Source organism: Chiloscyllium punctatum, chromosome 18 (assembly GCF_047496795.1).
Source record: "Chiloscyllium punctatum isolate Juve2018m chromosome 18, sChiPun1.3, whole genome shotgun sequence".
NCBI classification, from domain to species: Eukaryota; Metazoa; Chordata; class Chondrichthyes; order Orectolobiformes; family Hemiscylliidae; genus Chiloscyllium; species Chiloscyllium punctatum.
This window is the reverse complement of record NC_092756.1, coordinates 72,570,561-72,597,974: the sequence shown is the minus strand read 5'-3', so window position 1 is coordinate 72,597,974 and position 27,414 is coordinate 72,570,561. Positions and strand designations below refer to the sequence as shown.

At 43.4% G+C, this 27,414-nt stretch overlaps 1 protein-coding gene across 1 annotated transcript in view; it reads right to left on the bottom strand.

Annotated features, from left to right (window-relative positions):
* Window positions 1-1,661: 1,661 nt before the first annotated feature.
* LOC140489028 (guanylyl cyclase C-like) overlaps window positions 1,662-27,414 on the bottom strand; it is a 151,009-nt gene continuing 125,256 nt past the window's right edge. Inside the window, exons 21-27 of the mRNA XM_072588267.1 lie at window positions 21,556-21,714; window positions 18,952-19,144; window positions 18,513-18,687; window positions 13,535-13,633; window positions 10,394-10,488; window positions 6,231-6,307; window positions 1,662-4,341 (exon numbers count right to left, since the gene is read on the bottom strand). Of these exons, the coding sequence (XP_072444368.1) occupies window positions 4,173-4,341; window positions 6,231-6,307; window positions 10,394-10,488; window positions 13,535-13,633; window positions 18,513-18,687; window positions 18,952-19,144; window positions 21,556-21,714 (967 nt within the window). The 3' untranslated portion in view covers window positions 1,662-4,172. The remainder of the gene's footprint in view (window positions 4,342-6,230; window positions 6,308-10,393; window positions 10,489-13,534; window positions 13,634-18,512; window positions 18,688-18,951; window positions 19,145-21,555; window positions 21,715-27,414) is intronic.

Below are 27,414 nucleotides of genomic sequence, written 5' to 3'. Positions count from 1 at the left end.
CCACGTTATTACAGTTCCAGAAAGATACCCCAAATTGTTAAGCTCTCAGGTGAGCAGGGATGAAACAGTGCCCTTTCCTTCTTTACTGGCCCATTTGTTTGGTCACTAATAGGTTAATTCAGAAAGGGTTCCTTTCTTGTGAATGCCTTTCTCCCAAACCAATGGAATTGACGTTTAAGATAGCCAATTAAACTAGGATGTGTTGAATTAACAAGAGGGTGAGTGTATTCTTTACAAAATGCAAAAATAATAATGTAACACACATACACACAGATTAGGAAGAGAAGGAGTTGCAGGTGGATAGCATAGTGAAGAAGGCATTTGATCCACTTGCCTTTATTAATCTGTGCATTGAGTATAGGAATTGGGATGTTGGGTTGTTGCTGTACAGGATATTGGTTAGGCCAATTTGGAATACAGCATTCAATTCCGGTTTCCCTGCTATAGAAAGATGTTGGTGAAACTTGGAAGGGTTCAGAAAAGATTTGCAAGGGCTGGAGTGTTTTTGCTATAGGGAGAGGCTGAGTACACTGAGGCTATTTCTGGAGCATTGGAGCTGAAGGGTAACTTTATACAGGTTTATAAAATCACGAGGGGCATGGATAGGGTGAATAGCCAAGGTGTTTTCCACAAGGTGGGTGAGTCCAAAAATAGATTTAAGGTGGGAGAAGAATAATTTAAAAGGGACTAAGGGGCAGCTTTTTCTCTCAGAAGGTGGTGCATGTATGGAACGAGCTGCCAGAGCAAGTGGTGGAGGATGGTACAATTCAAAAGGCATCTGGATGGGGGTATATGAACAGGGTGGGTTTAGAGGGATATGGGCCAAATGCTGGCAAGTTGGACTAGATTAATTCAGGATATCAGGTCGGCATAGACGAGTTGGACCAAAGGGTCTGTTTCCGTGCTGTATAACTCTAAGACTCTGTAACATTTAAAAGGCAGCTGGATGGGGACATGAATAAGAAGGCTTCAGAGGGATATGGATCAAATGCTGGTTTGTGGGACTAGATAACTTTCGGATATCTGGTTGGCATGGACGAGTTAGAGTGAAGGATCTGTACAACTCTGTGACTCTGTAAGTGTAAGCTTTCTTGGGAGATTTTGACTTTTGTTACAGAGCCTTTTTAAATGACTGGGACATTTTAATTTGTGCTTATTTGGTTTAATTGGTTTCTTTTAATTTGTTTTCAGAGTCGTGTAAGGAGACTTCTGAAAAGTAGGCTGTCAGTAGGTTAGAAGACGGAATAGGTTATGCTGCATTCTGCATTTACAGCGATGATGATGTGCCAAGTGTAATACTTCAACTGGCTTGGCATTGATTTATTGGTTAATACTCTTAGCCATTGAAGTTATAACATCTTCAGTTGAGAGTGAAAGCATATATCTTGGGAGGATATTTCATTCCTCTAAAGGTACCACGTACCTGAAAGTTCCCTGCAGTTAATAGATCAATGGGACAGGAATTACCTATTATATCACAAAGTAAGTCTGTTTCTCTCTGCTGAACTTCTACTCAGGTAAAGATTGACTCTGCCTGTTGTGTGACATGGCTTTTAATTTCCACTGATTAACCAGATGAACATTAGCAATACAAACTCACATAAAAATGTCATGCAGGTATGAATTGTAAAATAAATCAAGTTATTTCTTTCCCTACACATTTTCAGATAACACGTGAAACCTCTCTCACCAAAGGGAGCAGATATTTGGGAACAGCCCTGCCTGCAAGATCCCTCGAAGCCACACACCATCTTGACTTGGAAATATATTGGAGTTCCTTCAGTGTTTCTGAGTCAAAATCCTAGAATGTCCTTCCCAATCTTCAGGAATGCAGTGGTTGAAGAATTCAGTGCACCACTGCCTTCTCAGGGGTAGTTAGGGATGGGCAATAAGTACTGGTCCAGCCTCTGATGCTTGCAGCCCTTGAATTTAAAAAGTCTCTTCCAAAGAAGTTTTTAAGGGATAATTATTTGGGTAGATTGCGTTCAGTTATGAGCCACTCTCCCTCCTTGCCAAGGTGATGATAATTTCCCTTACCTCCCTCTCCACCTCACTCTGATGCTTTAACTTGTATGCCACTCCATACAAAGTGAGGGAGAACTTAGGATTTCAGATAGAGGTGCTGAATAATGTGTCCTGATCCAATGAAGTAAACAGCTTGTGAGGCATTGGTTTATTTTTGTTAAAGTTGGAACAATTGAAGAAGCATGAAGGAATGCAGTCAAACTCCGACAGAACCAGGATTTGAATTTAACTTTCAGTTGCTATTGGGTTTGGGAGCAGCTATACATCTCTCCCTGCTCCAGCAAAATGCTTGAGTTCTCTCATTCTCTCAGAGATCTCTCTTGATATTCTTTCCTTCTGGATTGGAAACTTGCATGTGAGACAATCTGAACTTGCTTTTGCCAACACAGTGTTTATGGGGTGTTACTATATTGAAGCAGTTGCTGTTTAGTATTTAAATCATCTATTATTCTGTTAAGTTTTCAAATAGAGTTAAGCTGTTCAAATTCTTTCTTTCTTTGCATTTTAAGAATAAAGTCTAAAATCTGTTATGCTTCAAGACTGGTAGTTTGACCAATGAAATTGCATCCAGAACACAGCACCTTACATTTGCCATTAAACAGAAGAAAAAGTTGGGGTCTAGGCTATCTCCTTAATATAATTTGAGGGGCTTTGGTCTGGTCTATAGCAGAAGTAATTCTACACTTGACCTGAAAGAGGTTTGGGAGTTTCTGATTGGAGAGACTTCTGAAATGCTTCTACCATTCTATGCCTGGGGGAGTCTGACGCAAGAATATTGAGAGAAATTTATATTGACTCTATTGTACCTGAGTTGGAAATTTATATTAACGCTACTGTATCAAATGACAAATTCAGTTGTGTTTGGTAGTGTTGACTGAGGTGGGAAAGTTATCCAGGAAGAAATCAATTGTTCATCTTCAAAAAGTGATACAGAATCTTTCAGTCCAGTTTAATATACAGACAAGGGATTGTTGAAGCTTCAGATCTGAAAAACAGCACTTCTGATAATACAATTGTTAGACCACTTTTGGAATTCTGTGCTCAATTCTGGTCTCCCTGCTATAGGAAAAATTGAATTGAACTGGATTGAATTGAATAGAATTAGCTTTATTGTCACATGTACTCAAATGAGTGCAGTGACAAATTTATAAGTTGTCACTTATAGTGCCGTCTTGGGTACAAAGATGCCTCGGCACAGATTCTTCAGCACAAGCTCTTTGGGGAAAAAATCATGAGAAAAGTAAAGAAATAAAGTTGTGAAACTTAAAAGGGTTCGGAAAAGATTTACAAGGATGTTGCCATGGTTGGATTGTTTGAAATATACAGAGAGTCTGAATAGGCTGGGGTTATTTTCCGTGAAGTATTGGAAGCTGAGGGGTAACCTTAAAGAGATTTATAAAATTATAAGGGGCATGGACAGAGTGAATCTCCACGGTCTTTTTCCAGGGTAGGGGAGTCCAAAACTAGAGGCCAGAGGTTTAAGGTGAGAAGGGAAAGATATAAAAGGCACTAAAGGGACAACCTTTTCACACACAGGGTGGTGCGTGTATGAAATGAGCGGCCAAAGGAAGTGGTGGAGGTGGGTACAATTACAATATTTAAAAGGCATCTAGATGGGAATATGAATAAGAAGGGTTTTGAGGGATATGGGCCAAATGCTGGCAAATGAGACTAGATAAATTGAGGATATCTGGTTGGCATGAACAAGTTGGCTGTCCAACTCTATGACTATATGACTCCAATATTCACTTCGTTACTCCATTGAAGTGTCAGCCTAGATTGCATGTTCAAACATTTCTCAGTGTTAAGATTGGTACTAGCTGAGGGAACAGGGAAATTTACACTGGATCAATCTTGTGCTGGATTAATTTGATCTGGAGCTGCTTAGTGCTGTAATGGAGAGGAAAGTTTACCATCGATCTTGTTCCTACTCTACCTGATCTTGGTGTAGCATATATTGCAGATAACAGTGGTATTCCACTCCCGAGAGTTAACTGTTTCACCTTGAAAAGCATCACAGTTTATCAACAGAAAATCTGAAAAGCATATAAATAGTTTCTGTTCCTTTGAAGGTCCCACTTGCAAAGATAATAAATCTAGCCAGGATTGAACCAGAGTTCCAAACAACGTCTGGCAACACTTAACAGTTACAGGTAGCTGCTGAGTATCTCTGTGGAGTTCAGCTGCAAGTACTCGAGTTCCCAGTCATTCTTGTCCCTCTCTTCATTTCCTGCCTCGAATTTCGATGTTCTCCTCTTCTCCAAGGATTCAATAATCATTTGAGCAAAGTCAGCCTGCAGCCTCTGCAAATTTTCCCTGTGAAAATAAAAACAAAACTAGTAAATTCCCTAAGCCCACGACCCATGATTTAATTTGTCCAAATGTGTGTAATGCCACAGGCTGAACAAGTCGAAGGAACCACCCTGGAACAAGTCAGAATGACAGATGTTGAACGTGCAACTCACTGATTTCAATGCACCAAGTGTTACAATCTTGACAAATTTTAAAAGTAGGATAAATTAATTGATCTAGAGCTGGATTCACATATCAACCCAAGATTGCCTTGCTTTGAGATTTAAGCCAAAGTTAGTCAATTAAATACAGGTCGGGAGAACCTTTGGCTATTGGTGTCTGCCCTTACAGCATCACCAATTACGTGAATTTTGTCTTCCCAATTTCTCTCCACTTGTGATACATTATTCTAGTGGTTTACTTTTACTTAATTACTTTGTTCTTGTAATCATTGACATCATTATTACCACTATCACTGCAATTCCCATGATCGCTTTTGTGGTATTTTCCTCAAGGCCTCGTCCTGGTACTTTGTGGTATTTGCAACAGGTTCCTGTGGAGGGCAGCACCTTATGGAGGGCAGGGTTCTGCGGAGGGTAGGCTCCTGAAGAGGGCAGCGTCACATGAAGGGCAGGTTTCTGTTGAAGTTTTTTGTGAGGCAGACAAGGTTCCACAATACTAGACTAATTAGTAAAGTTAGGTCACATGGGATTCAGGGTAAGCTTGCCAATTGGATCCATAATTGGCTTAATGGCAGGAGACAAAGAGTGACAGTGGACATTTGCTGTTCAGATTGGAGGCCTGTCAACTGTACTGTTCAGAGAGGAACCTGAACTATGAGATCATTAAGTACTCCTGTCACACAGTACAGAAACAGACCCTTCAGTCCAATTAGTCCACGTGAATATAATCTTAAACTAAACTAGTCCCACTTGCCTGCTCCCGGTCCATATCCCCCAAAATCTTTCCTATTCATCTACCTATTCAAATGTCTTTTAATCATTGACATTGTACCCGCATCCACCACTTCTTCAGAATGTTAATTCCACATGCAAACCACCCTCTGTGTAAGACATTTGCCTCTCATGTCTTTCTTAAATATCTCTCCTCTTACCTTAAAAATGTGCCTCTTACTCTTAAAATCCCCATCCTAGGGAAAAGACAACTACCACTAACTCTATGTACACCTCTCATCATTTTAAAGACTTCTATTGGATCGCCCCTCAACCTCCTATACTCCTGTGCAAAAAATCCCAGCAGCCGCTCCTTATAATCTCAAAGATTGAGTAGACTAAGGAATATATTCATTGGAATTTAGAACAATGTGGGGGGGGGGGGGGGGGGGGGGGGGGCGGATCTTACAGAAACATTTAATATTATGAAGGAAATACATAAGATGGAAGCAGGGAGGATGTTTCCACTGGCCGGTGAAACTAGAACTAACAGGCATAGCCTCAAAGTAAGGGCAAACAGATTTAGGACTGATTTTAGGAGGCACCTCTTCACCCAAAATGTTGTGAATTTGTGTAATTCCCTGCCCAGTGAAGCAGTTGAGGCTACCTTTTTGAATATTTTTAAGGCAAAGATTGAGAGATTTCCAAACAGTAAAGGAATTAAGGGTTATGGTGAGCGGGCGGGCAAGTGGAGCAGAGTCCTGAAAAGATCAGCCATGATCTTATTGAATGGCGGAGTGGGTTGGAGGGGCCAGACGGCCTACTCCTGCTCCTAGCTCTTATGTTCTTATATATTCTCTGGAGTTTTGAAGAATGACAGGTGATCCAGTTTGACGTGTATAAAATTCTAAGTTTGCCCCTGTTCCTATTCCTTACAAGCCACCTCACTGCTTGCCTTTGAGAATGGACTAAACCTTCCTCAGTGCCGGTAACAGCGCACGCTTCCCCTGTCTCACTTACGCTGAAGGTGGGGCTGGCAGCCTGAAATTGCGATCTGTCTCTCCTGTGAGCCAATAGGTCACTTCAGTTCCTCTTCCCTGAAACAGATAAGATATCAGTTATTCCCTGCATAGACCACATGGCTCTTGGCAATTCCCCTAAATCAAACACTGGGACCTACCAACATGTACTCAAAGTTCCCCGGTCTTTTCAGCTGTAGCTCAGTGAGTCGCACTTTTATCTCTGAGTTAGGAGACTCTCCCTGGACTTGCACACAGTCTGGGCTAAAAACAATGACTGCAGATGCTGGAAACCAGATTCTGGATTAGTGGTGCTGGAAGAGCACAGTCTGGGCTGCCAAATGGGGAAATGTTGCTCTGCTGCAAGTGGCTCTTTGGACAAGACATTAAACCAAAACCCTTTCTTCCCTTTTAAGTAGATCCTACACTGTTTTATTGAGGAATGTGACGTAGCTACCCCTATCACAAGGTTATGTTGTCCTTGGTTATTTTTTCAAGAGGGGTTGTAAAGTCAGTGGTGCCAAAATGACTGCCAGAAACTGCTTATGTCAACAACCAGGGGATGCCTTTAAATTTTCCCCAATCTGTTACAGACCAGGCCAGACCCCCTTAAAACATTTTGAGAAGGTGGCCCAGACCCTAACTTTTATTTTTTTAAAGGCAGACGTATAGCGAATATTCTGGGAGTGATGCAGCTGGTGAAACCACTAGGTCTCAAGCAAAACAGAATTTATTTACACACTACAGTTGAAACACGAACAAAAGAAAACAGAATTTAGAATAAATGATTTGAAAACGCACCTGACTCAAAATCGCGACTTAATGACATTGTTCCAATTCCTGCAACATCCCATAAACTCACTCTTTGGCAAATAGTAAATTCAAACACAGGTACTTGTTTGAAGATTTCAGAGAGAAGGTTCTGATAAGATCTCTGTTGAAGCATGGAGCCTCTTTTCACTTCAGCTGTCTCTCTAGGTCCCCTGCAGTTTCTCACTGCTTGCTAAAACCACATCAAACTGGAAAAAAAACCTGAACTGGGAGAACTGGCCACTCCCCTTTCATTGAACAACTGTTTTTATAAAAACCTGAAGGCCTCCTCTGATTGTTGACTGAGACAGCTTCTGTTAGTCATTTCGGCACCACTGACTTTACAACTCCCTTGAAACAAATCAAGGACAAGATAACCTTGTTAAAGGGGGCAGCATTATCACAGGAGTGATGGCATTCTCCTTGATGTTCTATCCAATATTTCGCCTTTTATTTATTCCCCTAATAGAAGGTCAGTTACTTGCAACATTAATTCTGCTTATTTCTTCACACCTGCTGAATATTTCCAGAATGTTTGGGTTTTTTGTTTCAGATTTCCAGGACCTTCGGTATTTTGTTTTAATATTCCTCCCTCAAACAACATCTCAAACTATGATTTGGTCATTGTGAGATCTTGAAATAGTTGCCATATTTGGTAAAATACAACAATATTTTCAACCCAGATGTTGAGGATGTGAAAGGCACTACAGAAGTGCAAGGTTTTCTTCTAATGTGATGAAGAGTGGGAACAGTGGAGGCCCAGAACCTGGTGAGCTTGGTTATTCTCTCAGGAAGATTATACTGTGTGAGATTAGATCCCTGGATCACAATAGCCTTGACACAGGAATGGGAGGAAGCCATTGAACCTGTAACATCATGATCTAAGATCCATGGTAGATCTGTACCTCAGCTCAACGCTGTTCATTTTTTTTAATTTCGAAAATATACTTTATTCATAAAATATTTTGATGATCTATACAATTGGTCATGCCATACGTACGTAAACATTCCATTTCTTGGCATACAGAGACAGTACTCATTCATATATACAGGTCTGTACGATTACTATCCACATATTTAGCAGGGAGGTCAGCGAAGCCCCCTTACTGCGTGGGCCCCCTGTTCTTCTTAGGCAGACAGACATTACACGGTGGTCTTTCCCCACCGCGCCTTGGCGGCAGCTGCCCCAAGCTTCAGTGCGTCCCTCAACACATAGTCCTGGAATGTGCCAGTCTGCAACACTCAGTCAGGGTCAACTCTTTCGGCTGGAAGATCAACAGGTTTCGGACCGCCCAGAGAGCGTCCTTCACCGAGTTGATGATCCTCCAGGCAAAGGTGATGTTCGTCTCAGTGTGAGTCCCGGGGAACAGGCCATAGAGCACGGAGTCCCGCGTCACAGCGCTGCTCGGGACGAATCTCGACAAATGCCACTGCATTCCTCTCCAGACTTCCTTTGCATAGGCACATTCCAGAAGGAGGTGTGTGACAGTCTCGTCCCCCCCACAGCCACTTCGAGGGCAGCGTGCGGTGCGGCTGAGAGTCCGGTCCTGCATAAAGGATCTCACAGGCAGAGCCCTTCTCACCACCAGCCAAGCCACGTCTTGGTGCTTGTTGGAAAGTTCTGGCGATGAGGCATTCTGCCAAATGGCTTTGACAGTCTGCTCAGGGAACCCCTCGATAGGATCCGCCCTCTCCTTTTCCCGAAGGGTCTCAAGGACGCTACGTGCTGACCACTTCCTGATGGACTTGTGGTCAAAGGGGTTTTTCTTCATAAACTTCTCCATGAAGGACAGGTGATACGGAACAGTCCAACTACTCGGAGCGTTCCGCGGCAGCGAGGCCAGGCCCATCCTTCGCAACACCAGGGACAGGTAGACCCTCAGTACGTAGTGATACTTGGTGTTTGCGTACCGGGGATCCACGCACAGCTTGATGCAGCCACACACAAAGGTGGCCATCAGGGTGAGGGTGGCATTGGGTGTGTTTTTTACCCTGTTGCCCAGATCTTTATACATCGAGTCCCTTTGGACCCGGTCCATCTTTGACCTCCATATAAATTGGAAGATGGTCTGGGTGACTGCAGCAGCACAGGTTCAGGGAATAGGCCAGACCTGTGCCACGTATAATAGCAATGACAGTGCCTCACACCTGATGACCAGGTTTTTTCCCGTGATGGAGAGCGACCGTAGCTTCCATCTGCCCAGTTCCTGCCTCACTTTACTGATACGCTCCTCCCAAGACTTGGCGCACGCCCCAGCCCCCCCGAACCAAATACCCAGCACCTTTAGGTGGTCGGTCCTGACGGTGAAGGGGATCGAGGATTGGTCAGCCCAGTTCCCGAACAGCATGGCCTCGCTCTTGCCTCGGTTTACCTTGGCCCCTGAGGCCCGTTTGAACTGGTCACATATGCACATGAGTCTGTGCACGGACAGCGGATCCGAGCAGAAAACGGCGACGTCATCCATGTACAGGGAGGCCTTAACCTGCAGGCCCCCTCTGCCAGGAATAGTCACCACTCTCAGACTCGCATCCTTCCTGATGGACTCAGCAAATGGCTCTATGCAGCACACAAACAAGGCAGGAGAGAGAGGGCAGCCCTACCTGACTCCAGATCTGACTGGGAAGCTATCTGATTCCCACCCATTGATTGAGACTGCACTGACAATGTTGGTGTAGAGCAGTCTGATCCAATTGCAGATTCCCTCCCCAAAGCCCATTTTGGAGAGAACATCTCTCATATACCTGTGTGATATCCTGTCAAAGGCTTTCTCCTGGTCCAGGCTGATGAGGCAGGTGTTCACCCCCCTGTCCTGCACGTAGGTGATCGTATCCCTGAGGAGTGCGAGACTCTCAGCAATCTTCCTGCCCGGTACAGCACAGGTTTGGTCAGGGTGAATCACCGACCCCAGAGCAGACCTGACCTGGTTGGCGATTACCTTTGACAGAATTTTATAATCCGCATTCAATAGTGAGATTGGTCTCCAATTTCTAATTTCCTCCCTCTCCCCCTTCCGCTTGTAGATGAGGGTGATGATGCCTTTCCTCATGGATTCACTCATGGTACCTGCCCGAAGCATACTGACATACACCTCCAGCAGGTCCTGGCCAATCAAGTCCCAAGGAGCAGAATAGAGCTCGACCGGTAAACTGTCGCTTCCGGGAGTTTTATTCTTTTCAAAGGACTCGAGGGCCTTGGTCAGCTCGTCCAGAGATAGCGGCGGGTCCAGCCTCTCCCGTGTTCTGTCGTCTAAGACCTCCGTGATAGAATACTCTGTTCATGCCCATCTCCTTTGTAGACTATCAATCTCAGTATTGAGTAGGAGAATTGTAATTGGATAAAGTAATCAGAATCACCTTCAGGTAAGTCTCTCCCCGCATCTCATATTCAAATTTACACTCCGTCCTCTTCAGTATACTGATTGTCGATTGGTTAACGTGAATTCTTAATGCTGCAAAGAGAATATTCTTTTCTTAATGCAGTTCAAATAAAAGGCCTCTTGAATCATTGAAAGGAAGTAGGGAGGGAACTGGATGAAACCCACTGCACCAGCCGGAATAAAGGCTTGAATCCAGAGTGAGAGATTGAGTGAGTCATTCATCTCGAACATGAGGATCAAATATTAGATGAGATGAGGCATTTTCATCTTGTATTATGTTAATCACAAGTTTTTGAAGGGAGCTTTACCTTTATCTAGCCATATGAAGAAGGGTTACTGGACCCAAAACATTAGCTCTACTTTCTCTCCACAGATGTTGCCAGACCTGCTGAGTCTTTCCTGCAATTTCTGACTTTGTTTCTGATTTCCAGCATTCAGCTTCTTTTGGTTTTCCACTACTTTCCTTGCCCTTGGGGTGTTTGATGTTCTGTACTGAACTGACCTGTCCTGGGACTGTTTAATATGAGTGTGGCAGGGGTTTTAATCTGTACCCAACCTAGGTGACTGCTTGGAGTCAGTGGATTGTTCCATATTCAAGAGCTCAGTGCCCAACCTAAATGAGTATACCACTACCGTTAGAGACTTCATCAGTGAGTTTGGAGAGGATTGGGTGCCAAAGAAATTATCCAAGTGCTTCCCAACCAGAAACCGTGGAGGAACTGGAAGATCCACTTCCTATAGAGGTCCAGGTCTGAGGTGACCCTGACCTATACAGAAATCTACGTATGATCTTCACAAAGCCATCAGGGATATCAAGAGATAATGTCAGACTGAACTAGAGTCTCTGACTAACCACACAAATACACACCGACTGTGGCAAGACTTACACAACATAATGGGCTACAAAGCAAAGTCGAGTAGAATCACTTACAACAGTGCATCACTCTCTGCTAAGCTCAATGCATCCTACGCTTGGTTTGTGAAAAAGGTCAGTGAAATGATGTCAATTGCCCCGACAGCCTCGGGTGCACCTACACCCACAGACACAGAGGTCAGATCGATTTTCTTGAGAGTGAACCTATGAAAAACAACTGGTCTGGATGCAGTCCCTGTCTGTGCACTGAGACCCTGTGCAGGTGAGCTGGGGGTGTATTCACTGACATCTTTAACCTTCCCTACTGCAACCTGAAGTCCCCACCTGCTTCAGGAAGACCACTATCATCCCTGTGCTAAAATAAAATCAGGTAACATATCTTAAAGACTACCACCCAGTAGCTTTGATATCCATTAATATGAAATGCTTCAAGAGGTTAAAAATGGTACATATCAACTCTAGCCTCCTAGATTGCCTCGATCTACTACAACGTAGGAGGTGGCACGGTTGCTCAGTAGTTAGCACTGCTGCCTCACAGCTCCAGGGTCCCAGGTTCAATTCCAGCCTTGGGCAACTGTCTGTGTGGAGTTTGCACATTCTCCTCGTGTCTGTGTGGGTTTCGGTGCTCCGGTTTCCTCCCACAGTCCAAAAATGTGTAGGCCAAGTGAATTGGCTATGCTAAATTGCCCATAGTATTAGGTGCATCAGTCAGAGGGGAATGGGTCTGGGTGGGTTACTCTTCGGAGGGTCGGTGTGGACTGGTTGGGCCAAAGGACCTGTTTCCACACTGTAGGGAATCTAAATTAACTCGCCTACTGTCACAGTAGATTCAAGGCAGACACCATCTCCCTGGCCCTACGCTCATCCCTGGAACATTCGGATAACAAGGTCATTTATGTCAGACTTTACTTATTGACTTTACCTCCATATTAATTCCAATAAATCTCATCTCCAAACTCCAAGGCCTTGGACTCTGCTCAACCCTCTGATCTTCAACGGAACCACAGACCACAATCAGTAAGGATAGACAACAACACATCCTCAACGATAGTACTCTGCAAGGCTGCAAATTCAGCCCCTTTCTGTACTCCTTATACACTCATGACTGTGTGGCCAAGTTCAGCTCTAACTCCGTTTACAAATTTGCTGATGACACCACCGAAGTCAGTCAGATCTCAAACAGTGACAAGACAGAGTAACAGGAAGTAGATAGACAGCTTAATGGCATGATGTAACAATCTCTCCCTCAATGTCAGCAAAGTGAAGGAGCTGATCACTGACATCTGGAAATGGAGTGCAGGGCACAGCCCTGTCTGTATCAATTGTGCTGAGGAGGAAATGATTGAAAGCTCAAAGTAAATACCACCAACGACCTATACTGGTCCATCCACACTGACACGACAGTCAAGAAAATACGCAAACTTCTTTACTTTCTCAGAAGGCTAAGGAGATTCGGCACTCCACAATGACTCTTCCCAATTTTTATAGATGCACCATAGAAAGCATCCTATCTGGATGCATCACAGCAACTACTCTGACCAAGACCACAAGAAATTACAGAGAGTTGTGAACGCAGTCCATCTTCCAAACCAGCCTTCCTTCTGTTGACCCTGTCTACATTTCCCACTGCCTCAGGAAAGCAGTCAACATAATTAAAGACCGCTCTCACCCCAGTTATACTGTCTCCCAACCTCTTCCATCAGGCAGAAGGTACAGAAGTTTGAAAATATGTACCAACAGATTCACAAACAGGTTATTCCTCGCAGATATCAGACTTATGAATGAGCCTTTCATATATTGGAGTTGATCTTTATCTGGATCTTCTCTGCAGCTATGCTACAATATTCTGCATTCTGTTCTGCTGTCCTTACGTAAGGTATAATTTGCCTGGATAACTCGCAAAATAATACTTTTCACCGTATCTCGGTACATGTCAATAATAAATCAAATCAAATTTTTTAAAAATCCAAATCTAGGCAAATAGAGAGACAGAGAGACAGACAAGCACAAGAACAAGTGCATCTCGAGAGAGAGAGACAAAGATAATGAGACAGACAGGAGTTGAAAGATATAGCAATTGTGAAAATCAAGGATTAAAAGGGAATTGATAGAAAAAAAAGAACAGTGAGAAAGAGGAAAACAGACAGAAAGATAGAGAAAGATAAACAGAGACAGAAGGAAAGTACACCGTTCAGCTGGATTGAGAAAGATTGTCAGATTGAATGGGGGGAATGCAGATCTTACGTAATCCTGTAGACTCCATTCGTGAGGCTGTGTTGACCACGTCACCAAAGAGACAGTATCGTGGCATCTTGGTCCCTACCACACCTGCCGCACATGGACCTTTGACAAACAAAGCCATGGTGAGAGGAAAGGCAAACAATTGTATAATGATCCAATGGAGTGGAAGCTCATTCAGCCCATCTTGTCAGTGCTGGCACTTTGAACAAGTTATCCAATGACTCCCATTCTATTGTGTTGAGGTGTGCATTGGTCCTAAAAGGGTTGGAGACTGCACTAAACTTCACCAACCTGATGACATCACCCAGACTTGGGTGGGGAAAGCAGGAGAATAGATCTGGATCTCAATGGGGATAGATGTGCCATCTCCATCTCCCAATGGTCTTATAATAATATCTAACTATTTAATAGTAATTAATCTTATTGTATCTAATTGCGATTATGAAATAAACTGCATGTTTTTAAGAGCCTCTTCTTGGCAATACTCAATAGTGGTTGATTCTCAGTCACTGGAAATCAAAAAGGTGGCATGGCGGCTCAGTGGTTCATGCTGCTGCTTCACAATGGGTTCAATTCCAGCCTCGGGCAACTGTATGGTGTTTGTACGTTGTCCTCACATCATTGTGAGATTCTTACGGGTGGTGTGGTTTCCTCCCACAGTCCAAAGGTGTGCAGGTTAGACGGATTGGCCAGATTAAATTGCCCTTAGTGTCCAGGGACGTGCAGGCTAGCTGGATTAGACATGGGAAATGCAGGGTTTCAGGGTTAGGGTAGGGGGGGTTCAGGTCTGAGTGAGATGCTCTTCAGAGCATTGGGGTCGACATGATGGGCCAAATGGCCTGTTGCCACACCGTAGGGATTCTATGATTTAGAGATGGGGGTATCAAGGGCCCTTTTTGACTATTAACTATGGAGAAGATTGTGGAAAAGATGCATAAACCTCTTGGAACTGTCCAACTTGTCAAGACATATTAAGAAATCTCAGTAAGTGTCAAAGTGTGTATTTATGAAGGAAAATAGTTTTAAGAATAGGATGTGATACAGAAATTCAAATCCAGGTAGTTCTCCTAGAAATGTGATTTGGCTGTAACGTGATTTGTGAATTGGGGACTGGATTTTTTTACAAAGTGATCTCCTATTTGCTGTTATGTGATTCCATCCCCTGTATTACCAGCTGGCCGTGATTTATTCTGCTGGTGCCTCTATGGCAACATCTGTGTGCGCGTGTATTTTTTTGCTTCTATACGCAACTAGGGTAGGGGAACATTGGAATTTTTTAAAAATTCATTCGTGGGACTTGAACATCACTGGCTGGCCAGCATTGATAGCCCATCCCTATTTACCCTTGAAAAGGTGGTGGTGAGCTACCTTCTTGAATCGCTGCAGTCCACTCCCTGTGTGTTGACCCACAATGCCGGTAGGGAGGGAATTCCAAGAATTTGACCCAATGACCATGAAGGAACAGCGGTGCATTTCCAAGTCAGGGTGGTGAGTGACTTGGAGGGGAACCTGCAGGTGGTGGTGTTCCCAAGTACCTGCTGCCCTTGCCTTCTAGATGGAAGTGGTCGTGGGTTTGGAAGGTGCTGTCTAAGGATCTTTGGTTTATTTCTGCAGTGCATCTTGTAGATAGTACACACTGCTGCAACTGAGCACTGGCGGTGGAGGGATTGAATGTTTGTAGATGTGGTGCTAATCAAGCGGGTTGCTTTGTCCTGGATGCCGTCAAGCTTCTTGACGGTTGTTGGAGCTGCACCCATCCAGGCAAGTGGTGAGTATTCCATCACACAACTGACTTGTGTCTTATAGGTGGTGGATAGACTTTGGGGTGTCAGGCGGTGAGTTAATTGCTGCAGTATCCCAAGTCTCTGACCTGCTATTGTAGCCACTGTGTTTATGTGGTGAGTCGAGTTGAGTTTCTGGTCAATGGCAACCCCAAGGATGTTTACAGTGGGGGATTCAGTGATGGTGATACTGTTAAATGTCAAGGGGCGGTATTTAGAGTGTCTCTTATTGGTGATGGTCATTGTCTGGCAGTTGAGTGGCGCGAATGATACTTGCCATTTGTCGGCCCAAGCCTGGATATTGTCCAGAGCTTGTTACATTTGAGCACGGACTGCTTCAGTATCTGAGGAGTCACGAGTGGTGCTTAACATCCCCACTTCTGACCTTATAACAGAGGGAAGGTCATTGATGAAGCAGCCGAAGATTGTTGGGCCTAGGATACTACCCTGGAGGACTCCTGCAGAGATGTCCTGGAGCTGAGATGGCTGACCTTCCACAACCACAATATTTTGCTGAATACTAACTGGGACCATGCACAGCATTGGGGGAAGGGGCATGAGATTGGGGGCCAAGGAGTGGGAAGAGAGAGATAGGGAGCAAAAGAAGGTACAAATATTGCGATATCCAACAAGTGTTGGAGGAATAAGCAGGGCCTTCTGTTAAGCAGAGGCTCAGTTGCTGGCTATTTGAAACTTCAAACCATAGGTGTATGTGTGTGGAAAGGGGGAGCTGTAAGGTTAAAGACAGAACACAGATGACCCTCACTTCTCCCCACCCCACCCATCCCCAAGTTATGTCTATTCCAAATTCACCCAGTCTCCATTTGATGTTGGCGGGGGGTGGGGGTGTAAGGATTTGAGAGTCTCAGCCCCTTATTCTCTTTAAAACCTGAGACCCAGACCCATCAAAACCTCCAGCTGTTCAGAGCATCCCAGCCCTTTAGCCACCCCTCAAAAAAAGAGATTCTAGTTACGCCAAAACAAAAATCCAGGAAGTTTAATGACAGTTTTTGGCTAACTTCCACTCCACAAGGAGCTGGGATTACAACAATACATTGGGAAATTTTGCTTGTAACAACTTGGCATTTCTGTGACTAACCAGAAATGGAAAGGTTTACTAAACTGAAGTCCCTTACCCTGTTTTTCCCAAAGGCCCCATTACTTCTAACGTACGATTTAACACAACATCACACAGAAATGAAACTACTGCATTATAGGAGAACTAGCTATAATAGAACTTTTATTTTCCCCCTGTACAATATCCATTGGAATTGTAGGTGAAGAGGGAAATGGTTGTGGGTGAAAGAAACCACTAAGGCTATGAATCATAGAATCCCTATAGTGTAGGGGGCAGACCACTGGCCCATTGATTCCATGAAAACCCTCTGAAGAGCACCACCCCCCCACCCCATCGCTATAATCCTGCATTTCCCATGGCTAATCCACATCCCTGGACACTATGGGCAATTTAGCATGGCTAATCCACCTAACCCGCACATTGTTTGGCTGTGGGAGGGAACCAGAAGAAACTCATGCAGACACGGGGAGAATGTGCAAACTCCATGAGGACAGTCACACAAGGCTGGAATCGAACCCACGTCCCTGGCACTGTGAGGTGGCAGTGCTAACCACAGAGCCACCGAAAGGGCCATGGGGAATCAGTTCAGGTCACTGGGTTCCATGTGTGGGGCTCAGGAACTGTTTGTGGGTGAGGGGGAGTGAGGGGGTGGTGTGGGGTGAGGATTAAAACAATGTTTTATATTTCTGACCTTTTGGAGAATTAAGATACCATGTTGGATCTGGTGCCATGATACTTTTGGTGGAGGTAAGGAACCCTTTGGAATTGTGAAAAGGCTTAAGAAGTGCAAAAAACTCATTGGACTGGTAAAGTTATTATAAAACTGCCTAAAAACTGTGGAGTTAAAAAAAGTTATTCTAGAGTGCCTGCTAATATGAAACCATGACAGGATTTATGCTGCACAACCAATTTGCCTAGCTATCGTTTCACAATGGGATGCTGACTGACAGACAGCTCTAACATCCTCAGGATAGATTCAACTCCTGGTCTCCAGGTGAAGCCCAGCACAGTTTCGGTTGGAAGGACTGTTATTCTGAACTCTTTTTTTCTCTATTTTTACAATTTATTGTAGGACTTATAATTTTGTTCATTTGTCTAAACCCTTTTCCCTAAGAATTTGTAATTAAGAATCTGTACCTAGGTACCTTTGTACCTAAGATGGCAACGTAAGTGGCAGCTTGTAAACTTTTCACTGTACTCATGTGAGTACATGTGACAATCAAGCTAATTCTAAATTTTAACTACTTATTGAACTGTAAGGTTTGTTGACATTAGGGATTATGCACTTAACTAAGATGCTTCTTTACATAAGATATGGAGTAAAATGTTTGTTTACATAAGTCCTTGAAACAGGGGACATGGTGGGGCATCTACAAGGGCATAGGTTGGCACGGATAAGGTATGGAGAGTGAGGGAGTGAGATTAGGAGGGATATTTTCTGTTTTAATCTTTGTTTTTAAACTTTGAGCACTGGTTTGGATCTCCAAGGCAGGCTTTCTCAAGGTCTGCCTTGAGAACTAACAGCATCTTAGACTGTTCCCAGGTTGCTTTGTCCAACTCCCAATCCAGCTCCCCTCCCCTCATGAACCAAAAATCAGAAGTACTGGCTTCTATTTTTAAAGGCCGAATTCAAGGAGCTGGGTGTTCTTAACCCAGAAATGAATCTGAACAAATCCATTTAGTCTGCTCTAACTAAAGTAAATCTTCTCTTTAAGTAAATAGTGCTAGCTTTTTCAGTCTTCCATGTTATTGAATTCTTTATTTTTTATTTCATTCTAATAAATATCCCAAATCTCTGATAGAATCTAAACAGGAGGTAGGACTTTTGAAATACCTAACTCTATTGGGGAGTTGAGGGCTACGTGGAAGAGTTGAAAGAGGAAGTTGAGGCCTGGGGCATTATTAAATGGTGGAGTAGGCTTGAGGGGCCAAATGGCCTACTCTGCTCCTCCTTCTTATTTTCTTAGGTCCTTCTATTCCTCTTGTCCTCTACAAGACCATGACATCATTCTTTACCACACTGAGATACATAAGGTTTCCAAAGATACTTCCTGACTCTATTGATTTGAGGCAGGTTTTGCCTATGCCCTTTCCTTTAGCTATGTGGCTTTTGCCTTTTTACCTGAATGAACACCTATCCGAATCCAGATAGGCAGGTCAGGAAGGTGAGGAAGCTCAAATGACCCCATGAAATCTAAGATGTCCAGGGCCATCCGGGCAATGTCCACTGCGTGCCTGTTTCCATTCCGCTTTGGCAAACCAGATGCTACCATATAGGCATCCCCAATAGTTTCCACCTAAGGCAAAAAAAAACGTCAGGCTCACAAAAGAAGCTCGCATTTCAAGAACACCTTTCACCACTTCAGACTGTCTCAAAGCACCATGCATCCCATATACATATTTAATAGCATAGTTTTATAGATGTAAGGAGACCAGAACTAGGCACGGTATTCCAAATGGTTCTTGATCAAGATCATTGTCAATGACATTTACCTCAGGGAAAATGACTCAACTCTGCCACAAGCAGAACCCCTCAAGTTCACAGCCTGGCTCTTTCATACCTTATAGACATCGTGATTGTCCAGGATATGGTCAAAGTTCTTGTACATGTTATTTAACATGTCGACCACCTCCATGGGAGTGCTGAACTTACAGATGGTGGTGAACCCCACTATATCACTGAAGTAGATAGTCACTTCTTCAAAAAGCTCAGCCTCAACCTGACCCGTTGTTTTCAATGATATCACAACTGGCCTGGAATTCAAAGCAAAAGAGAAATGGTTACTTTCTGCTCCTTTAAAAGGGGGAAAGTAGACTAGCAACATTGATGTGACATCTTTTAAATAGTAAAATCTCCCAAGGCACTTCACAGGAGAGTTTTCAGCGAAAATTTAATACTTAAGGAAACATTAGGTAATCAAAACACTGCCACAGAAGTAAATTGTAAGTGTCTGAATGGAGGAAAGAGAGAGAGAGAGATGGGAGAGATGTTTGAGAAATGTTTAAGAGAATTTCAAAACCTAGGGACATAGGCACTGATGATGCAATCAGCAAAGATATAGCATTAAAAGAAATCAGGGATAATACCAGAAATGGAACATAGAAGAGATCTCAGACAATTGTATGGATGAAGGGGTTTACAGAGATAAGGAGAAAAGCATTGGAGGGATTTGAATACATTTCTGTGAATTTTTTAATTAGTTAAAATCAGTAAGGATCCAGAGATGGTGGGTGAGCCCAGGTTAACAAAGCTAGAAGGTGAAAAGCCAGAAAGGACAACAATAGAACAGTTTCAGCAGTAAGTGATTTAGATCATGGATAGTTGAAATGGCCAAAGCAATTTTATTATGGATAGCATTCTCATAGAATCTGTGTGTGTATCTGAGTATATGTATGCATATGTGTTTGTGTGTATGTGCACATATGGGTGTGTATATGTGCACGTTTGTGTGTAGGTCTGTGTATATATGTGCATGCATGCGTGTGTGTGTCTGTGTGTGCATGTGTGTCTGTGTGTACATGAGTATGAGTGTGTGTGCTGTGTATGTTTGTGTATATGTGGTTGTGTGTGTGTGCATATGCACATGTGTATATGTGTGCATATGTGCATTTGTGAGTTTATGTGTGTGTATGTGCGTGCGTGTATGTGCGTGTACATGTGTATGTGTGTGATGTGGGGTAGGGTTAGGTTCAGAATGAAGATGATGCCTGCTCAGGGCAAGAACACACCTGTACATTCTTCTAAATGTGGGAAGTCTGGCTGATCAGAAACTTCTCTCCTTAACATCTGCCAGAAAGATTTAAAGACTGAAAATCAACCTGTTTGGCTATGGTTGTGACCCACCTAATATGAGAATTGAACCCAGAGCTTCTGTGTTAGAGGAAGGGACATTGCCCACTGCATGCCGCACCCTGAACCTGAGTACATAATGTCTCACTGGAGGCACAGGTGGCCTCAAAGAGTCTCAAGACTCTCTGTTAAAGAGTCCCTGATCTCAAGTTTGCTGTCATCAGAGAGGTACGTGTGAACATATGAAGTAGGAGCAGAAGGAAATCATTTAGCCCTTCTAGCCTGATCTGTTTGTGTTTCAAATTCCCATTTCCTCCCATAATCTCTGATTCCTTTGTCCATTAAGAATCTATCCATTTTCACCTTAAAAATATTCAATGACCCCCATCTCCACCATTATCTGAGCAATGCCTCAGGTGTCAGGTGTGAACTATAATTGGGCAAATTCGCAGAGATGAGATCACATGACATCCCTTCAATATTCTTGTTCCATTGTTCACCTGACAAACCCTTCCTTATTCTTACTTTACAGTGGGATATATTTTCTTGGTGCGCCCTTGAACACAGTTTTGGATGTTTTCCATTCATGTTTCAGGATATTGTTCACCAATATTAAAGTACTTGAAAAGAAATAGAATTTCAGGCATATTGGGAAAGAGCAGAGGGGTGGATTAATTAAGTAGTTTTGTCAATGATCATAGGCACAATGGCACTGGATAGAATAAACCCCGTACAAACTGATACGCAGTAAGACAGACAGGTGTACAGATATTTTAATCAATCTTTTCAGATGGTTACTGACACACCTCAGGAGCAGGTAGGAGTCGAACCCAAACCTTCTAACCCAGAAGCAGGGACACTACCATTCTGCTACAAGACACTTAACCAGATAGCTCCCAAAGCCGGAATTGAATACTTAGCAGACAAGCTAAAAATCAAACCAGCAACACAGCAAAACCTACACTTTTACCACATGCTGTCACCTTGAATGCCAGGCAGATTTATAACTAGCTATATCTGGTAATGGTAAGTTAATTGTATTATCAAGGTTAATGATATAAAGATAAAAGGCACTGATAGATTAAGCACATATAAGGAGACATTGCGTTAGTTGGTAGGTGAGGCAGACAATGCTGCATTCTGCAAATAAATCGGGAAAGAACCAGCATCCAACTTCACACAACACTATCTGGCTTGGGATCTACTTCATATTTATCAAGTTTGACAAGCACACTCTGAGATAGATAATGAAGACAAAGAGATTCAAGGCCAGTGAAACAACTAAGATAAGTGTAGTCAGATGAATTATACTGTGGTATTTAAGTGGGCAAAGATAACTGTGTTGCAAAGATCAATAAAGACTAATCTGGCTCACTTAGGCAACAGCATGTAATTGAGCTGATCTGCTCTGTCACGCTCAGACTTGTACAAGGCTGTTCTCTCCTCCACCAGGTGCTCCAAGTTCTTCGAGTACATCTGAAGTCGGCGGATCAGTATGTCCATGTAGCTCTTGTCCGTTTCACTGTGGAACGTGCTGCAAAAGATTCAATGGACATTTCACTGCAGCTTCTCTCAGAGTGAATTCCTACATGCTACACTGCACTGTGTTATTGGTGTACTTGGTTAATATTCTATCCACCATGTTCAACACTTGGCTGAGAGATGGGATCTTTTTCTGGTGCCCTCAGATAGGCACATTATAGATTCCATCAACCAATGGGAGACCTCAAAGGCTCCAGGGTGTCAACTTTCTAATTATTGACTGATTTTAATGTGAATGCAAGTGGAGGCCAGTATAAGACAGGTAGTTTTGCTCAGAACCATAGCACGAAAGGGACTCTTGGTTGCATTCATATTTCTTCAATGATAATTAAACCCTGAAATACCGTATATAATCAATCTCATGTAAAGGTTGATCCCCTATTCTTTTTTATAGATTAACTCCCTACAAAATGGAAACAGGCCCTTCGGCCCAACAAGTCCACACTGATCCTCCAAAGGGTAACCTACCCAGACACACTCCCCTACCCTATAGTCACCCTTGACTAATGCAGCTAACACTATGGGCAGTTGAGATTGGCCAACTCATCTGACCAGCACATCTTTGGATCGTGGGAGGAAACTGGAGCATGCGGATGAAACCCGCACAGACGCAGGGAGAATGTGCAAACTCCACACAGACAGTCACCTGAGGTGGGACTCAAACCCGGGTCCCTGGTGCTGTGAGGCAGCAGTGCTAACCACTGAGCCACTGTGCCACCTGCAATTTTGGCCAAATTTTCCATATCCGTCATGCAAAAGTCGACCCTAATTTTTCACAAGCAACAGATCAACGTTTATGAGTCAGTGTGCCAGCCGTCATGCCCTGCTCACAGTCTTCCAGTCCGCTGGCTGTTGTGTTCCACTCCGGGTTGTCAGAATTACCATAATTCTTTTTTTTTCTGTCTTTATTCGTTTAGCGAATGATACGGTATGAATTTTGACAGGCATGAATTTCAGTCCCTCAAAAGTAGTATCTATGCATTAGTCAACCCCCTAAATTTAACCTTAAAAAGTATTTTTAAAAATTTGACTGTTACTCAAGTATATAAGGTATGTGTTATGGACCTGACCGTATCCCCTTAAAATATATTAAGAATATATTAAGACCCTAAATTTTTCTCATTGTTGTACACGTGACAACACGTGACAACAAATGATTCAACTTAATTCACATGTAAGGCGTTGCATTCCAGATGCAATTCAATTGGTCAAACTAAAAAAAAACATACTTTATTCATACACTATAATTAAAATACAGACAAAACAAAAGTAAAAGAATTGGCTTAACTGTAAATCTACTGAAATGCTTATATATATATATATATATATTAATTACTGCTGATTAACTGTTCTAATAAAGTAACATCCCATAAGCACGGCCTTGACAAAGGCAAATTCAGTAATTGTCTCACATGCAATTCTAGCGCAGGAAGCGAACCTCAACTTTTAGCTGGAATAGGGAGAGGAATAAGAGTTCCCACATCCAGTTTCAAGAGCTTACCCACTGCCACTGAATGCTAAAACAAAAAAAAAGCTTGGTCTACAGGAGCTTGACCCCACCCATTCGGGCTGCTTTTATTGTTCCAACTTATAAAGAAAACCCAAGGTCTCTCAAGGTGTTTACTGGAATTGAGCAGGCCACTTGTCACCTCTGTCTCAACCTTTCTTCATTACAAAATGCTGGCAAATGGGAAAATACGCACTTAAAGCCTAGCATTATGATATATTTTAGATTTGGACACATAAAAATTTCAAAAGCATCCCTGTGATGCAGCAGTGCTAATCACTGAGCTGCCCCACGTTTTCACATATATGTAGATACGGTGAAAAGTTTGGTTTTGCATCCGATACAGGCAGGTCATATCGTGCGTAGTGCCTAAGGGTAATAGAACAGAGTGAGGAATACAATGTTTTATATTTCTGACCTTTTGGAGAAATAAGGCACCATGTTGGATCTAATTTAGATTTTCTAAATTAATCTAGTCCCATTTGCCAGCATTTCCCTCTACTCCCTTCCTATTCATATACCCATCCAGATGACTTTTAAATGTTGCAATTGTACCAGTCTCCACCACTTCCTCTGGCACTTCATTCCATACGCACACCACCCTCTGCGTGAAAAAGTTGTTCCTTAGGTCTCTTTTAGATCTTTCCCCTCTCACCTTTAACCAAAGCCCTCTAGTTTCAGACTCCCCGCCCCTTATGACTTTACAAGCCTCAATAAGGATACCCCTCAGCCTCTGGCACTCCAGGGAAAATAGTCACTGCCTATTCAGTCTCTCCCAACAGCTCAAAGCCTCTAACCCTGGCAACATTTAAGTTCCTAATTGGACTGAATGACAGAGCAGGCTCAACACACTGACTGACCTACTCCTGTGTTCCTATGAGGGCATTAAGGGTTATAGAATGAAGGCATGTGAATTTATTTGTTCATGGGGTGCATATTGTAAATTCCTAATTGCACTGGAGAAGACGAAGATGAGATGAACTGCAGAAGTCCCTGAAGGACAGGATGTACATGTATTTGGAAAGGCAAGGACTGATTAGGGATAGTCAACATGGCTTTGCGTGTGGGAAATCATGTCTCACAAACTTGATTGAGTTTTTTAAAAAAGTAACAAAGAGGATTGAGAAGGGCAGAGCGGTAGGTGTAATCTATACAGATTTCAATAAGGCAATCAACAAGGTTCACCATGCAAACTGGTTAGCAAGGTCAGATCTCATGGAATACTGGGAAAACTAGCCATTTGGATACAGTACTGGCTCAAAAGTAGAAGACAGAGGGTGGTGGTGAGGTTTACTTTTCAGACTGGAGGCCTGTGACCAGTGGAGCGCCACAAGGATCAATGCAGGCTCCACTATTTTCCATCATTTATATAAATGATTTGGATGTGAGCATAAGAGTTATAGCTAGTAAGTTTGCAGGTGACACCAAAATTGGAGGTGTAGTGGACAGCGAAGAAGGTTACCTCAGATTACAACGGGATCTTGATCAGATGGGCCAATGGGCTGAGAAGTGGCAGATGGAGTTTAGTTCACTTAAATGAGAGGTGCTGCATTTTGGGAAAGCAAATCTTAGCAGGACTTATACACTAAATGGTAAGGTCCTAGGAAGTGATGCTGAACAAAGAGACCTTGGAGTGCAGGTTCATAGCTCCTTGAAATTAGAGTCACAGGCAACTAGGGTAGTGAAGAAGGCGTTTGGTATGCTTTCCTTTATTGGTGAGAGTATTGAGTACAGGGGTTGGGAGGTCATGTTGCCGCTATACAGAACATTGTTTAGGCCACTTTTGGAATATTGCATGCAATTCAGGTCTCCTTCCTATTGGAAAGATGTTGTGAAACTTGAAAGGGTTCAGAAAAGATTTACAAGGTTGTTGCCAGGGTTGGAGGATTTGAGCTATAGGGAGAGGTTAAATAGGCTGGGGGTGTTTTCCCTGGAGCATCGAGGCTGAGGGATGACATTATAGAGGTTTATAAAATCATGAGGGGCATGGATAGGATAAATAGTCAAAGATATAAAAGAGACCTAAGGGGCAGCTTTTTTACACAGATGGTGGTGCATGTGTGGAATGAGCTGCCAGAGGAAGTGGTGGAGGCTAGCACGATTGCAACATTTAAAAGGTATCTGGATAGGTATATGAATAGGAAGGGTTTAGAGGGATATTGGCTGGGTGCTGACAGGCGGGACTAGATTGGGTTGGGATACCTGGTCAGCATGGATGAGTTGGACCGAAGGGTCTGTTTCCATGCTGTACATCTCTATGACTCTAAGTCTTTGGGGTATAGGGACGTTTGCAATGCTGTTAGAAAGGGAGCCCTAGGATTTTGAACCAGTGACAGTAAAGGAATGGTAATATGGTTGCATGTCAGAATGATGTGTGGTTTAGAGAGGATCGTGGAGTGGTGGTGTTCCTGTGCACCTGCTGCCCTTGTCCTACTGGGTGGTAGAGGCCACGAGTTTGGAACTTTCTGTCAAAGGAGACTTATCGAATTACAGGAGTCTTGTAAATGGCATGCACTGCCACCGCTGTGCGTTGGTGGTGAAGAAAATGAATGTTGAAGATAGTGTATGACATGCCAATCAGGTGACATATTTTGTCCTGGATGGTGTCAAGGTCTCAGGTTTTGTTAGAGCTGCACCCATCCTGTTAAGTATGCCATTGCACTCTTGACTTGTGCCTTGGTGATGGTGAATATCTAGGCAGGAGATGAGTTACTTGCCATAGAATTCATAGACTTTGAGCTGCTCTTTAAGGCACATATTTATATGGTTGGACCAGTTCATAGTGGGGCTCCAGCAATGGTAATGCAATTGAATGTCAGGGAGCACTGCTTAGATTCTCTTGTTGGATACAGTCATTGACTTGCACTTGTGTGGCACAAATGTTACTTGCCACTTATCAGAACAAGCCTGGGTGTTGTCCAAGTCTTAATGCATATGGAAATGGGTTGTTTTAGTTGTTGAACATGGTGCAATCATCAGAGAGCAATCCCTACTTCTGACCTCTTGAAGGAAAGGTGATTGATGAAGCAGCTGAAGATGGTTGGGCCTAGGATATTACCCAGAGGAGCTCCCATAAAGATATCCAGGACTGAGATGATTAATCTCCACAAACAACACGTATTTTCCTTTGTGCTAAATAAGACTTCAATCACTGGAGAGCCTTTCCCAATTCCATTGACTCTAGTTTTGTTGGGATTCCTTGATGCCACACTCATCCAAATGCTGCCTTGATGTCACTTTCGTCTCATCTCTGGAGTTCAGTTCTTTTGTATGTTTGGACTAAGGCTGTAATGAGGTCAGGAACTAAGTGGCCCTGACAGAACCCAACACAAGCATCAGTTAACAGAATGCACCTTAGCAAGTATTGCTTAACAACACCATTAATGACTCATTCCAACACTTTGCTGATGAATAAAGAGTTGAGCTATTGGCCGGATTGGTTTTGTCTCACTTTTTGTGTGACCTTATCAATTAATTAAGGATATTTGGTCAGCATGGATGAGTTGGTCTGAAGGGTCTGTTTCCATGCTGTACATCTCTATGACTCTATGACACGACATACTTGAGCAATTTTCCACATCATCACGGCACGGTGGCACAGTGGTTAGCACTGCTGCCTCACAGCACCAGAGACCTGGGTTCAATTCCAGCCTCAGGCGACTGACTGTGGAGTTTGCACCTTCTCCCCATGTCTGCGTGGGTTTCCTCTGGGTGCTCTGGTTTCCTCCCACAGTCCAAAGATGTGCAGGTCAGGTGAATTGGCCATGCTAAATTGTCCGTAGTGTTAGGTAAGGGGTACATGTAGGGGTATGGGTGGGTTGCGCTTCGGCGGGGCGGTGTGGACTTGTTGGGCCGAAGGGCCTGTTTCCACACTGTAAGTAATCTAATCGAATCACATAGATGCTGGATGTTACAACTGCGGTGAAGCAACTTGTTTAGCGGCACAGACAGTTCCAGGGCACAACCTTTCAGCTGTATTGCTGGAATGTTTTCAGAGTCTCCGGTGGCTTCAGCTGTTTCTTGATAGCACGTGGAGTGAATTGAACTGGCTGAAGACTGGTATTTGTGATGCTGAAGACATCTGGAAGAAGCCAAGATGGATCATCCACTCACCATGCCTGGCTGAAGATGGATACAAACGCTTATGAATTGAGTTGAGTTGCTGATTAGCCGCGATCTGATTGA